General features: G+C 40.0%; 1 protein-coding gene across 6 annotated transcripts in view; it reads right to left on the bottom strand.

Annotated features, from left to right (window-relative positions):
• Positions 1–596: 596 nt before the first annotated feature.
• The window catches only part of SUCO (SUN domain containing ossification factor), a 40881-nt gene continuing 25137 nt past the window's right edge, over positions 597–16340 (bottom strand). Inside the window, exons 12-24 of one of the 6 annotated variants that reach the window (XM_055815236.1) lie at positions 15855–15875; positions 15565–15620; positions 14454–14545; positions 13663–13728; positions 11618–11692; positions 11033–11129; positions 8824–9990; positions 7864–7951; positions 6378–6482; positions 4430–4584; positions 3995–4077; positions 2710–2765; positions 597–2549 (exon numbers count right to left, since the gene is read on the bottom strand). In XM_055815236.1, coding sequence (XP_055671211.1) covers positions 2103–2549; positions 2710–2765; positions 3995–4077; positions 4430–4584; positions 6378–6482; positions 7864–7951; positions 8824–9990; positions 11033–11129; positions 11618–11692; positions 13663–13728; positions 14454–14545; positions 15565–15620; positions 15855–15875 — 2508 coding nt within the window. In that variant the 3' untranslated portion in view covers positions 597–2102. The other 5 variants (XM_055815235.1, XM_055815234.1, XM_055815238.1 and 2 more) reach the window with 5 other exon arrangements.

Genomic DNA, 16340 nt, shown 5'->3' with positions numbered 1-16340 from the left:
ACGTTCAAGCAAGAAGTTAGTGCCAGAGAGGTCTCATTTGAGAAGAGAAGTAAATGCTGGACAGCTGGTGAGGTTGGTGTGTGGCTGCACACGGCACTGCTGTGCTTGCTAGAAATAAGTTCGGAGGAAGGGACCAGTCAGGGGGAAACTTCAAACTGAAAAACTGTGGTTTGGAATGATAAATGACTATCTAACATTTTCTTTTAACGGCCTTTTATATCTCTCATAAACCTTAGCTCCAAGTACCAAGTGGTAATTCCATGCAGGCATTCTCACAGGAAGCTACCGCCTCTTAAGGATGCTCCTGATGAAGTGAACTGACACCACTGGAAACTTTTCTAGCAGTTTTACATGGCCACGATTGCTGAACTTTCAGACAAAGCACCACTCAGCCTTCAGCCTCCCTTCCCCCACCCCACCCCCCCTTTTCTTTTTTTTAACTAGACAAACCCATCTAGCCTGACAAATGAGTTTATGAACTCCTTACTATGGTGCCAAGGACCCCAGTTCTAGCCCTGGACTGAAATTTAAAGCCTAGTCCTTCTCAAAGAGTTCAAGCCACAAGTTTCATTTTCAAAAGGAAAAATGCCAGCAAATTAAAGACAAAGTGTTCAGATTTATTTGGAAATTCACAGTTTCTAATGGCACTACAGCTCTGTAGTTACATACTCTTGTTCCACAACATCGTATGCTGCACTCAGGTGGTATTTTCTTCATCCAGGTTTAAAATTCTTCCAAATCCACGATCAACACGTCTGGTTCATGTGCTCTGACTGGCTAATTGTGCAGATCAACTCCAAAAGTACATAATCTTAAAATATTCATAAACTAACAAGAAAGCAGCAAAAAAACCAAAGGCTTTAAATAAGTCACATTACATACAATACCCAGGAAAGGCATTAGATCTGTTAAAAAGGGTACCACTAAAAGTGCTCAATAAGTTAACTTATTTTTTACAACATGAACCTGTAACACCTGTCAAAAGGAATAACCTTTTGTTCCACTCACTCAGATACACACTCAACGTTTGAGCAATCACACATCCTATAGTATCCAAATACACAATCACAGTCAAAATAAAAAAAACACTTGGATATGAAAAACACCAGCCATACGAACACTGCACATTTGTTAGCCAATACAAAAGCAAACATTATTGAAATACCCACTGTGAACCAGCCTGACTGGTCAGACTTCAAGGCTTTGCAAACTCAACACATCCAGAGCTGGCCTGGAGAAGGGCCCAGCTACACCAGTTTGCCCCCACGTTCTTCAGCTGAGCTTTTTCCCCAGCCTCTCGGCAAAGGAACAGTGAGCCTTCTCCATTCGCTTCCTTCACAGAACTACAGCAGGCAATTTAGGTAACAAATGCACTCATCAGCCTAAGATCCCCTGGTACACAGGGAATCCCAAAGAGCCACTGTAACTCATTTAGTACATCAGACCACAGCTCCGATATGTAACTGAACATGGAAATAAAACGATTACCATCCCCAGAGAGGTTATCTTCCTCAAATGAGTTTGCAAAACTAAAAGTCTTGTCAGGCAAGCCCACCTGATTAGTATTTTTACAGTATCCAGTCCACATTACTGAGTCCAGCTGAAGGCCAACACGTCCCTTTACAGCACTGTAGTGTTGCATCTTCAAAAAAAGCTAGAGAAATTACAAAATAAATCAAATGACAAACAATTGTATCTCCCCTCTTCCAGTGGCATTATAAATAGACAAAAGGCACATAAATATGGGAAGGTGCAAGAAATAGGAACAAAGCTAAAGGAAGAGGATTAGGCTTTTATCCCTATTCCACCCAACAAACTGGGTTTCAAAAAATCTCTGCCCCAGGAACTGTGAAAAAAAACCTTTATAAAATGAACCCCGCCCTCCCTCCCCCCAAGCTGTTCTCATAGGAAATTATCAGCCTTGTAAAGCTGCAGCTTATAGCCAAGATTGACACAATCCCATCTATTTAAAAAGACAGAAACCAAATTTCTGAATACTTTCCAATTAGTTGAGCTCTTCGTCTCCCACTATCCTCCCACAAAATACCACAGACTGTTCTCAAACGAACAAACACCCTCCTGTTTGAGAAGTTCAGCTAGTTTTATATGTGTCCAGAAACTGCCGTGACACCAAGTGTTCCCACTGTTATATCTTTGTTTCCTTTGATTATGTCATGCAGGCTTGGCATTGACCCTGACTTAGTCTGTATCAGAGTTTTTATGAGCTTCCCTTGGTCTGAAACCTTAGACCGTCTTCGTTTTATAGCCCTCTTCTCAGTTTTTGTCTTTTGGGTCTGTCCATTGCACAGGCTTGTACATGCTGAAATGCCACAAAAATAGGATTCCTCAGACTGTGATGACGTTTCGGAGCTTCCTTCAGATGGAGGGCCCTTGTACGAAGAGTGATAAACTTCCCCAATGTTAGAGAAGTCCCTCTGGTTTGTAAACGGCTTCCTTCCTTTAATTTCCCCGTTGGCTACTGGAGGCAGGGGCTCTGTTGCTGGCTTAATAGTCTCTACTTTTTCGCTTTTGTATTTACAACGCTTTTTCTGAAACCACAAGTAAAAAGAGAAACAGTTAGGTTCTGAAAGACAAGCAAAGCGTAAAAACCAAGCCCAGGAACCGGCGGAGGGGAGAGCAGCCAAGACGTGCGTCACCTGCCGGCAGAAACACGCTCAGCCCAGCCTGCCCTCCCTGCAGCCACCGTACCTTCTTCTCTGGGGAAAACTTCAGGGGTTCTACAATGTACAGGTCTTCCGGATCCACTGCGAGAGAAGGAACACAAATTTAGCAGTCTGACGCTGCCATCTGGAAAGCGACACAATTCTAAAAAAGCATGACAAAGTATTCCACTGGTCACACAGGTTTTGCTCCTGTTACAAGTTAGGGGAGGCGCAACCCATGAACAGTGCAAGTGAAGTCAACACACAGAGGAGTTCCCCTGTGCTGTCACGGCAGCTGTCAGTGATAAATGCTTGAAAACACTTGACCTCCTGATAGAGTAGCCCACAGAAGAGGTGCAGAGAACATCCTTCAGGGAAAAGGAACAATAGTCAACAAAAGTTAGTTTCTACGAAAATGAATTGTCACCAACGTAAGAGTGTTTAGCGTGCAGCCTGCCCCTGACAGGACAGACCCTAGAAACATGTGTACCTATCGAGGACAGATGTTCTGACACAAGACCAGTCTGGCATTCTTCCATCAATGCTTTGTAAATCATTCATCCAAGCTGAAGCAGGGGAGAATTTGGAAAAAGTGTGGTTTTGCAAAACAGCCGCCTACGCCTTAGCTAGCCTCTACTGCAACACGTTCCCAATTCAACTCATGAGTTTTCACGCAGTTTTATTCACAGCACAAAAACCCATGATGCAAGTTTGCTGCACCAAAAAAAGCAGTGCCAGCTGCATACTTGGTAGTTGTTATAATCTGCAACACTTAGTTTTGCATGATGATGATGGCCTAAGAAATCAAAATTCAATTGTCCCAAGTGTAACATGCACACTGAAAAGACCAGATCATTCCTCATACCCAAGGCAAGATAAATAGCCCAAATTTTCTTATTGCAGTTGATAAAATTGGATCCTAAATATCTGCCAAGTTTCAAAGACAGGCTATGATGACTTCTCAGAAGTCGGGCGTTCAGATTTCCCACATCCAGCATTAAAAAAAAAGCAGCCACTTTCTGCAAGCTTCATAGCTTTGTAGACCTGAATGCCTGCATGGATTGCTAACCCCAAGAAGACATCTGTAGAGCATAAGTGATAGCGAAGACTACATTTAGTGTTTTAGCATAGTTTAGCCCGCAGTTCCATGAGAGTCTGGTAACTTGTTCATGAACCACCCTGTCCTACAGGACATACATGCAAACTACCACAATCCAGCAGCATTTACCTGCAATTCCATTTTCATATGTTTATAGTAACACACACATTGTACAGCACTAAAAGTAACTCTAGAGACTAGATGTACAGTATGTGAAGAATACCTTCTTTACCGGCTAGCTGAAAAGACTGTGATCTGACCAGTGGAAGAGAAGTTCTTCTTTTCAAATTCATATCATCATAGGAGGAAAAACACCTAGGAAACAAAATCCACAAAGCTTTTTTAAACACCTTTTTCCTAGCACTTTGTCATACACATTGTTCGTTAAGAAACATCTTTGGCAGAAGGACTGATTTATTTGCCGAGGTGCCCAAGAAAGGCTGGCAAACAGACGCAGTACTGTATTTGCAACAAGCTATCAGGGCATGTTAAGTGTAGTAGCCCCAGAATGCTCCTAGGAAAGCACTACTACAGAGCAGTAGTTCCTTTCTATCTGTTTTGAGCACGCAGAAAGGTGACTCAGAATTTAAGTGGGTGTGCCAGTCTCAGTAGATTCAAGAAACATCAATAAAAGCTGCAAGAAAAATTTTGTTTCAAATATAATTACCTTTTGGGACTAGGGTAGTGATTACTTTTGGGAATTTTTGAGAGGTAATCTTCACAGAACTGAGAAGTGCTTCTGCACCGCTGCACACAAAGCACCAAGCCCAGGATGACACACAGAACCAGAGAAATCACAAGGTAAGTCTGCCGATCAGAAACCTGAAAGGATTTAATATAGTACTTAAAGACAAAGAATAATTTAATGATACTATTATTGTGTTTTAAACATTGAAATATTTAAAAGAACAAAACTGACATTCTCATGTCACTTTCCTCCAATTTCACTAAACTTTTGTTCAAATTTGAGTATTTTTTCAGAGGTTTGACAGCCTATTGGCTACACAGTACCGGAGGAGTGAATGCTGAAAACCACCAGCTGGTAACACAGGACAAGATTTCACCAACTACAGTGCTACCATGACTTAAAGCAGCAGCCACCCCTTCCGAAGAGCTTTCAAACCTACCTGAAAGTAACATAGTTTCTTAGTATGCTTTCTTACAGGAAGTAACTACTCTGTTTTACAGTTGACATGGATGTTTAACACTGTCTCAGTTTTATGTGATTTTCCTCAGCTGATATTGCAGTACTTCACAGAATGAATACCATTATATTTACTTGATTCAATGGGTTTCATCTTTCTGACTACTGTTTCATTTCACAATCTAGCAGAAGGATTTTTTCAAGTACGTTAATTTCTGAAGACTGACAGATGAAGTTTACTAGAATTACATGGAAGCTGAAAACCACGGGTATTTTGCACATAATGTTTAAAAAATGAATTGCACAGTTCTCTTCCTATTAAAAAAAAGTAGTATCTTCCATGCACTAAGAAATCTTTGAAGTCAGAGACTTCAGAAGAGACAAGGAAAATTACTTTTTTGTAACAGGCAAAAAAGTCAGACTAACAGACTCTTGGCGACTAGAGCCATATGTTCAAATTCCAGGGTACTCATCTAACATACCCTGATGATCACCACTGTCAACGCCCAGTTAAAACCACAGCACTCACGAACACGAGCTCTGCCAGCCAGGCATTAAAGAAAAGAGTTTCATTAAGTGTTAGAAAACAGGTCATGAGATGTCTTTGGCAACATACACAAAAAAAAAGGTCGCGTTTACATTACTACTTGAAATCCCAGGCTGGAGAAGGTAAACATGAGAGATTATGTTCCTAATACTGCTGCCAAGATTCCTCTAATCTCAAAAGATCACAATAGCCAGACAGGAAAGGAGAAGGGCGCCTTAGCTGTACGAGCCTCCCATTCAGTAGCTAAGAGCACAACCCTCCACGTACTCGTCCGTTATTACAGCCCAGTTCCAAGAGTGGCCAGTACGCTCTTGCACACCAAGATTCCTGTGGCAAGAGCCTGTTAATACTCAAGTGGACAATGTTAAGTGCTGGACACTGCAAAGCATCCCATTTTACTGAAGCTGTGTAACAAAGCCATGCAATACAATTGGTTCTGTAACACAGAAAGTGCCAGAAAAGTTCCTGAAGCATGAACTTTATCATTCCCTCTGAAACTTCAAACATTCTGTATGTATAACCATTATTAAAGTACCATTATTGCCATTTCAAAGTCAGTGGTTAACCTAATTTCATTAAGAATCATTTCACAAAACAGTATAAATTCCAACGCACTCCAGGAAGGCTGAGATATTACGTTATTATATCTGAGTTTTATCTTTCTCATTAGCTCAGACTACAATCATGGGGCTGGCAGGGCTGTAACAGAAATTGTTACCATCGTTGCTGTGCACAAGACAACTCAAGCTACAAAAACCTTCCTCCCCTCCCTTAGCCAGCTGCTAAAGAAGGCTGAAACCAACAATGCAGACATCATCTCGAATGAAAAGTTTCATTTAAAGACTCCAGACCTCTTCAAATTCAGGTATGTTTACGCATTCATTTCCTTTGAGTTCTGATGACATATTGCTGAATTATAATTACCTCATGTTTTAATTCTGCCACAGTTCTTGACAGATTAGAAACCAGCTGCGTCATGTTGGTGAGCTGTGCTTGTAACAACTGGATTGCTTCTGTTTGCCGCTGATCCTGTACAGAAGAGAGTCATGGCCATGCTATTTAGTTGTCAGGTTCCCACCACCATATACTCTCATGTGTGCCCCGTTAGCACTGTCTGACACAGGCAGGCATTTTGTAGCCGCACGACCTGTTCAGCATTGTTTCCAAAAACATTCGTGTCACATTTGAAACAGCAACGTTTTTACCTATCAAATAACGTTGTGTAACATTACATGCCAAGTGCATTTCATTACAGTGACTTCTGTTATCTTTATTAAAGGCAGGCTCAATAGCCAGCTCCACACAATGACTACCAGGAAGCCGAGTACCATCATGTCACAAAATCCACGTGCAGATGACCAGGCAGAGCTGAAATCTAAGGGATGACACAGCTTCTGTTTTGGGATCAGGCAGCCAGCCTCTTAATGACAGGAGGCTGAGACAGCCAGGAACAAGTCCTTTGCAGCTACCATCTCCTTCCCAGCAAGAGCCCCAACAGGATTAAGAAAGGTGAGCAGACCATCAGGGAGGTTAACCAAGAGTCACACCTCAGACTGACCAGCATTTGATAGTATTTAAAAAAAAAAAAAAAAAAAAAAGGCAGAAAAGAGCACGCACATGAGCTCAGGGTAGTTGCAATTTTCTTCACTGTTGATGGATAAGCAAGCTACAGGCCTGGGACTACACTTCAGATATTTCCAGTTTGGGGTTAAGTCTGCTATGCCACACGAACCGTTGCTTTAGTGATTTTTCAGCACTGCAGTTAGTGCTATATTTCACAGCTGCTCAGTGAAGCCAGGGTGGCAGAGCAGGGAAAACCTTCAGCTCCCACCTCCTTAAATCACATTTTAAAGAATGAACTAACTACACTGTCAAATGCAAATTTGGCATAAGCCACTACTGTACCCCTCTCCCTTTCTAAAGGCTAGGTCTCTTCAGCAGCATCAACACAATCATTTCTCTGTACTTTAAATCAGAGATGGAAAACAAACCAAGTTTATAAAACAGAAAAACCAGAAGGTTTCGAGAGCAGCTACAACCAAGAAACAAGGGCTGGAAGTAACCTCGGTAACTTTTTTATTGACAAAGACATTTAAGGGTTTTAGTCATGACCAGCTGACAACGGGGTGGGTTTTTTTTTTTTGCCTTCAAATAACAAGGAAATTTTTCTTAAAAAAAATAAATCAGGAAACAGCTGGAAATGCCTTTACTCTAAAACAATTGAGAACATCTACAAATTTTATTACAGAGAAAAAAAATTGGGAAGCACGGAATGTATGCTTTTAAAAGGCAGATAGGCAGCTAACAAAAATCTTCAATTGAAAGCAGATTTCTGCACCTCCTTGCAACTCTTTCTTAAAAGTAAACTTTCCTAATTAGGAAAACAGTTAAGTACTCCAACAAACCGTACCTGCTCTTCCGCTATTCTTGAAGTGTTCTGAAGTTTTATTATTGTTTTATTGAAAGCCTTCTGCATTTCTTCCATTTGCTTTCGGTACCTAAAACAAAGAGCATAAGGGTCCGAAATGCAGGTTCATAAAAATTCCTCAGCATCAGACACATCTTCAGAAAATATGACTACATCAGCCAAAATCTTCTTTGCCCAAGTAAGTTTTATTTAAATATCAAGTGGTATTTCCTTTTAAATTTCACACAAACTACAGATGCATCTCCTTCCAGGTTTTTTTGTGGGTTTTTTTTCCAAAGTTCAAGTCACATCTATTTCAAAAACTCAGAGCTTAGCACCAATTTACTGGAATTCACTATGGAGAGAGAATTCTCTGCAAACACTGACTGCCAAGACAGACACATCAGTAAAGACAACAAAGAGCTCCTTCCTTGGAACTAATTCTGAAATGTGTGTATTTCCTGATTTTCCTGTGGCTAAGGAGCACCACAGATATATACATACATCCCTCACAGAAAGTTCTTTGTTCCCTCTCCATGCTCCCTTCTTCAGCAAGGGTTATTGCAGATAACACGGCAGTTTAAGTGGAAACAATCAATGCAGCAAAGTCATTGTGGGTCTGTGTCACTCAGTTTAACAGCAACAGCAGAACATCCCTTTTTGTTGAAAGGCAGCATTAGTGCTTACATCCTGGCAACACTTTTTCCTTTTAAAAAACCCCACAGCAATACTTCTCAAAACAAAATAAAATGTGATTGTAAATGAAATAAAGAAAGGGAACCCCCACCACCCACAGACACCAAGGGTTAGGTACTGTTCTCAGTTTTCCATAAAGCTTTATGCTGTGATTTATGTTATACTCTGCTTCCGCTGTACTACTCTCCATACCTGTTATACTCTTTCGCATAGCTGGCTAAAATCATGTTTACTTACGGCAGACTTACCAGCCTTCCTCAGACTTACCTCTGACTAAGTTCTTCTAAATAACGGCTGCTGAGAGACATGTTTACTTCTAGGGCTTTTATGCGATTATTAAGGCGCATGAAGACAGACTCCTTTTGATTAGATCCGTGAACAAGATTCCCATTAGCATAGCCTAGATCTGTTGAATTCTGCAATTCAGCATAGAAGTCTGTAGCTGTCCTCTGCGGTCCCCCAGAGACCGGAATTGCCATTAAAGCTTCTTCAGTTGCCTGATCATCCTCCTTTGTTTCGGCAGACACAGAAGACTCAACAGGAGGCAAGACAGGTTTCTGCACATCTGGAGTGCTTTCCCTTCCTTCCCCAGCATCGCTGGCTAAGATGTCTGCTGTATATTCAGGCAGCAGAACAGTCTCTGTAGGCTTTGAAATCACTGGTGTAGCAACAGTCTCTCTTGTGCTCGTCTCCTTTAGCTCAGTGGCCTCACTGGTCTCAGAAGCTGCAGGGCTTTCTTCTGCCACAGAGCTCTCAGCCTTTTCTGTTTCTGGTCTGATCTCAGCTGTATCCACCTGCGAAGTTACCCGCGGTGCTGCGTGGCCTGGATCATCTTTTGCAGGCTCCATCACCACGTCTGTTGTTGGCAATGGCTTAACTTCAGAAGTAACTTCTAAGAGGATGGACTGAGAGACAGTTTGAGGATGGCTTGGCTCCAGTTCTATTGAACCTGTGGTCTCGTTACTGATCTCCTCATGGACCATACTGCTGAAGTCAACTGCAACAGTAGATCCAGGTGGTCTTTCAACTTTGCTGTCCAGCTGCTCAGGCAGAGGCTCATCTATTGAGGTATGTATGGATTCAGTAAGAACCAGCTGTGGCTGCTGAACATCAGCTGAGTAACCTTCCCCTTGCTGACCTTCAGTTTTACTACGCTGCCGATGCATGGCTACTGCAACTGAACACCATTTAAACAGATATTCGGAAAAGGTGGAAATACAACACACTGTTGCCATGTCACTGCAGTACTGTTCTGTCTCAAGTTCAAACCATGCCGATGCTTCTTCTTCCTGTTCATCACTGGACAGCAAGGTTACTGTTGACCTGCTTGTATCTTCTTCATACTCTTGCACTAGCTGAACAATAGGACTTTCTTTTGTCAAATCCACAATTATTTGCTCTTTATCGATCTGTGGAATATCTGTAGTAACAAGTCTACAATAAAGGAGTTAGAGATAGGATGTTACTTCAACAGTTTTACATGCCTGCTCTGGCGGACTGCAAAAGTAGGATCTTTTAGAAAATTAGCAAAGCTGATTCCAGTGACCAAATGCTGGTTTGGATATGGTCAGAAATTCTGTAAGTTAGTATTTTCTCTGGTGGTTTTCAACTCCGATTTCAATGTATTTCAACCCTTGCTTCTGAAACAGCAAGCCTTCTCAATCAGATATTGCCCCCTTCCCTCACCTCTGAAAAAAAAGTCACCAGTTCAGATATCACTCGGTTCTTACATAGCAAGCATCTTACTCTTCTCCTGCAGTCAAATGCAAGATTTACAACCCTCCCGCTGACCTTCCTCGGTCTCTCAACAAATCAGAGCACTAGGAAACCATAAAACCACTAAATTCAGCACAAGTCACATCTTAACATTTAAGAGCTAGCCACAACTCTAAGTAGTCAAATCTGAACAGTTGAAATTAACTGAACACCCCCACCCCCCGATTATCTAAATACAACTCTTCCTCCCAACTTAATTCCCTATCTTTGCATACAAGTTTTCCATCAAGAAAAGCCTAGCAAAAAATAAGCTTCTAAAGCAGAACTTTTGCACATACAATTTAATTGAAGTTTCAGCGATAGAGCTTATGTTCCTAACTAGGCTCCTTTGCAGGAGACAACCTGCAAAACCTGGAAGAATATTAAGTCAGTTTCCATCTAAGAAATCCTCAATAGCCAAGAACAAAACACTTCTATGTCTTGTAAACAAAGAGAAACATTTGAGAAAGTGATGTATTTTGACATTCAGTCAAGTGTCAAAACAAAACATATCATAATGGAAATAGCTATAAACAATAACTAAAGCAATACATTTCCCTGGTTAGTACATTACCATACTACAAGTTTCATCAAGTACTTGCCTTTTTACTCGTTTAAGATAGTATGCTGTACCCAAGCATTCTACTACCAAAGATTCCAGGCTGGTGCATGTTAGTCTCTGCTAAGTACACAATGAAAAAACCCAACACCAACCACTTACTCTGGTGAAGGAACAGGAGTTGGTTCAGGCAGTCTTGGTGCAGCTGTTGAAGTTGCAGGGGTGGCAGTGACATTTTCAGACACACTTTTGTTTCCTGCTGCAGGAAGGAAGAAGACGTGAACATAGATTTAAGAACCACATTTGTTTTCAATGAATTCTGAGATTGTTTTTTACAGATTATTAACTGCACTACCAAATTAACTGCAGGTGTCAAAGTTACTTGAATGAAAGTGCTGCTGACAGTTTATGTCTACAATGTAATAGACATATCTCAAAATATTTCCAGAAAGCAGCAACTTATGACTTCACAACTGAGGCTGGGCAACAGAGAGACTGAAGATCTCCAAATATAGCTGAAGAAATAGACACATTATCTTTCTGTCTGTTCCCTTCTCAGCAAATTCAGCATCTTTGTTCCACTTTTCACAGTCAGTAAGATAAGAATTCTATGGCACTAATTGAGTATGCCATAAAATGTGAAAAAAAGTCATATAAACATAGATCATCCAACTCCTCACAAATTAAACAAAATAAAGAGAAATGACAAGTTTCCAGAATGCTTTTCATCTAAAGCAATCATAATACCTTCAGCTTCAGCTGACTCCTCAGTTTTGGCTCCGAGCATATTAGCAGCAATATTCACCATACTTAGGATGGCATCTAAAAGAGAAAACAACTACTCAGAGAAGACATATTCAGAGGGCCCAGAGATTAGCACCACTGAGAGATCTGCTATTTTGTAGCATTTGCTTGAAATGCATCCCAGCATAAGGATGTAGAAAAATCCAGTTGTTCTATTACAGTGGATGCATCTGTTGCTTTTAAAGGTTAAGTTTATAAGCTAGAAACCTGTATTTGAAAGTCTGTATCTAACTTTTACCAGCTAAACCTTCTAGCTTCTGCAAGAAGTTCTCACTGATCATTAGTCCATTGAAACCAAGGAACAGTAAGGCAAACACAAATACTTAAGCATGGAATTTCCTGGCAACTTAAGTGTGTGAACCACTGGCGGAGGTTCCAAGCCAGAGATCTAGAGGCTGAACACTCAGAGGAGCTCTAATAACGACAGGCTGGATCATTTGTTGTAATAGCACTAAAGAACCAAGTCAAGAAATGTCATTTGCTAAACAAGCGAGAGACTTCTGCCTTTGGACACAGGGTGTCCACAGCAGGACAGACAAAAAACTAGATTCATTCAAATAAAGCTGGACTCTGGCATTTTGCATCATACCTCCCTTCTTAATCCTGAACCTTACTTTCGGCTCCAATACTGCTGCAACATAAAAATTCAAAATATTTTAAGATTTGAAGAAGAAAATCTAGACTTCATAATCTTGTTACTTCAATGCAATCTAGATCGGTCAAGGCAACTGGAAGAAAGCTGTAACAAATGTTCACAGATCTGGTTTAGATATATTTTTAAGAATAAGTAACAATCACTGCACTGTTTCAGTGCTCAGCCGTCTTTCTAAAGTACTGCCAGTAACAGGTGTTTCCAATCTTCTAACCTTAGCTTTAGAACTCTAAAAAAACAATAGAAAAGTCACTGCATTTTTCAGACAACGAACAAAAAAACCTGCAATACTGCACTTGCAGACAGAACATGTGAATATGCCTCATCAGGACAGTATGAAGACAGAAACTTTGAAAGTCACAGTTAAGAGATAAATAGTGTCAGGAAAGAATATACCGCTTTCTCTCCTCAGTGAGAGGATAGCATCTAGAGATCAACTGGCCTTTCCAGTATTTCCCTTCTGAAAACTGCACTAAGCTGTGCGACATTCCTAGCTGTGACCTTTTTGTGAAATGACAACTACATTCTAAGAAATAGTGACGAAGAACTCTGCAGCTCTGATCCATTATGGGATGAAAGGAAAGCCTGAGCCCAAACAGCATTCATTTGGAGTGCAAGTCTACACTACGGTAACAAATCTTCACTAACTGGGACAGAAGGAAGAGTGGTACAGCGTAAGAGCGCTTTAGAAGAACTGGTGTGGCAGCTGATACTATCATAAATAATTCAGTGGTTAAGAATGCCATTAAAACTGAAGTATTCTTAGCAAAACAAACCCCACACATAGAGCTTTTCCAATGAAAAAAAGACAAGACACAGTCAAGAACGATTAGCTCTCTCTAAAAAAGTATAGCTCTTATGAAGAACACAGAAGCTACAATATTACACAAAGCAGTCTCAAACAGTGCTCTCCATCTCTTCCTTTCAAGCTGAACAAAGTAAATCTTTATATTGCCTCCTATAAATAAGGCATTTCAATTAAGCACAGATTTCCAAGTTTTGAATAATTAAGGTTCTACAGCACTTTAGTACTGGTTACTTACAGCCCCCTATAACATTCATACTGTTTTAACTGCTCAGAAACCTTAAGTACAGAAAGCAAAGCTTCAAGAAGAGTGATCCTTAGAGCTGGAAAGGTCTATTTTTAGAACACTAAGAACGATACCTCAACTTCAAATTGTTACTGTTTATTCATATGCAGTTAAATAGGAAACACAAATCATTTCAGCAGAAAAATATGGAAGTCATAGCTGCTGCATGACAAAATGTCATTCCACTTTCAATTAGCTCGTTTTGTTTCAGCACAGCCATAGTTTTTCTAATCAACCATACTCACTTGTAGCAGAACCAAGGAGATTTTTTGAAGATTTTTCTTCCCCTGTATTGTAATCCAATAGATAATCTATGGATAAAGAACACCACTTATGACTACCAATATTAGATGTATCATGGGCAAAGAAAATAAACCTCAAGATTTAACATATCATTCAACCATGTCAGTTTGACAGTGTGAAAATAAAACTACAGAAATAAACTTAAAGGTCAGAGATTACATACTGAAATGTCAAGTTCCAAGCAATCAGAAACCCAAAGAGGTTCAGGCTTCAGTTTTGCCAGGATTCATGGCACAGATAAGGCAAACAGCTCATTGAGCTTCATACAGGGTTTTTTCCCCCCTCCTCCTCATGATGGCTGGAGGTAAGTGTTTTCATATTTTTTTTATTTAAACGCAAAGCCTGCAAGCCGAAGTAAGCACCTTCCCAACTGCTTGCAGCACTGATCATACAATCTCAGGAAAAGGGCAATGGACACTAAGAATATAGCTGCTTCAATGTGAGCTGCTTTGATTATTTTAGTTACCCTTTACTGCTGTCAGCACATGAAGATATTGCCTAGCCTGCCAAGTGAAATAGAAACTTATTGCTAGCATTTTAAATTAACTCTCCAAAGTTATACCACTGTTTAAAACTTAAAAGGATTGTTGGATAAGCCTACAAACACCAAAATAGTCAGCAAGACTAAAGAGTAAATTTGGCAGACAAGTAATTTATCATATGCAGGAAACAAGCCACCAAACTAGCACAAAACATGTCTGAATGGCTAAAAATGCAGAAATTATTTGCTTACCATAATCTTCATCGAAGAGTTCTTGTCGTTCAGACTGATACTGAGAATCAGCTATTTCTTCATACTCTTCAACCATGCTAGTACCAAATACCCTATAAACAAAGGTGTAAAATAAAAACCTTGTATTAGTCTATTAGTCGTGTAATTACTTGACATAATGGGTAATTAGACAAGCAGTATTAACATTATATAACACATAGCAAATCAGATAAGCAATAGTTGCCTTCAGTTAACCAAGATCAAGCAGCAGGTATGCTGCTTTTCCCCAAACTCATATCCAGAGTCCATCACATACCTTCAAGTCTGCACCAAAACAAGATCCTGTTTTTAATTCTAGTACTTCCAGCAACTTTTCCTCCTTTTTAACTTGAGCTCATACCTAGACCTCCTTGCCTTAAGCTCTTAATGAGATCTTACTCCTCCTCTTCAGCTTCACCTTTGACTCACTTTAGGAGTATGTATTCATGACTACCTCACTTTGCGTACTACATTCTCTTTGACCTACTCTGCCAAAATAAAATCAAATCAATCCAATTTAAAGCAGTCTTGCCAACCAAAAGTAGTTTGACTTGTAGAGTTCCCAGGTTCAAATCCTGGCATTGCTTTGACAGTAGAACTGAAATCAGTTTGGTTTTTTTAGGAGCAGTACAGAGACTGAATATTCTCCGAAACGCACACACACAACGTTGTTAGAATTTAGATATTCCAAGCATTACTAACTATGTACCAGGAGTGCCATGCAACACAGCAGCTTCCCAAAAGCACTCACCACACCAGTTCTTTTTAGTTCACCACTTGTTCTGTTTTGCTTGGTCAGCCTTGAGATGCTCATGTCTTCGCGTAACACTGTTCATGCTCCTGTTTCCTAACACACACATCCCCCAAACACAAACAATTCCTTCCATACTAGAGAATCAAATCAAGAGATTCAAAGCTTCTGAAACAGATGCAAAGCCCGCTACATAGCAGATAAGTCAGGCACCTACTTCAAGTCACCAGATTTTCAAATAAACAAATTGAAAACTAGAATTCATTGCCCAAATACTATTAAAACGCACTAATCCTCGCTGTAAGGAGATGGAAAGACAAAGCAAAACACTTAACATATTACCTTATAAGACTTAAGGGACAAAAATGTTCTGATCCGAAGTGGGATATCAACTCCACCTAAGGAATGATATGTACTTAAATAAAACTCCAAAGACCCACAGAATCAAGAGTTCATTTAATATATACATCCAGTCTTGAAATTGCAAGTCTTGTTAACTCAAGAGATTTGTAAATTGCCCATAACAGAAAAGACTGAAAGATTTATTCTTGCCATGCATTAAAGTACTGAGTTGCAGCAGAGAACACCCCAAGCCCCATGCATTCATCATTCCACAAGAAGAGGTTGCTAACCTTTATGTACTTGATGAACATCTGAAGCAAGAGAAAGGAAAAGAGAAAAAAAAAAAAAAAGAAATGTCAGTACAAAGGCTGAACACATGCCACAGGCAACTAGAGTTTTGTTGTTTTCAATTCAGTACTATAAGTGCCTAAGACAAGTTATGAAGGATAAAGTTGCAATACTACTTCATCTGCCTTAGGCAGCAAGATTTCATTTAGCCCTTGTACCTTGCAGGTAGAAGGTAACATGCAACAAGTGTTTTATTAATTAAAGTTATTCAGTTTTTCTAGGCAGCATAATTGCAGACAGAATACTGAAGTACGTTAAATTCACTAAGTGTATTTTTTCCCCCCCTTAAAGATCACAGATTACAGAAAATTACTCGAAAGGAAAAAACCTTCATAGCATGCATTCTATGTACTGCTGCTGCTTCAAGTTCAATATAACATGCTTCAATTTATAGAAATACTACTGGAAGAAAACAGAGCATCTGATGA

This window comes from Falco peregrinus, chromosome 10 (genome assembly GCF_023634155.1).
Source record: "Falco peregrinus isolate bFalPer1 chromosome 10, bFalPer1.pri, whole genome shotgun sequence".
Taxonomy (NCBI): Eukaryota; Metazoa; Chordata; class Aves; order Falconiformes; family Falconidae; genus Falco; species Falco peregrinus.
Note: the sequence above shows the minus strand (reverse complement) of the source record. Positions and strands in the feature narration are given on the sequence as shown.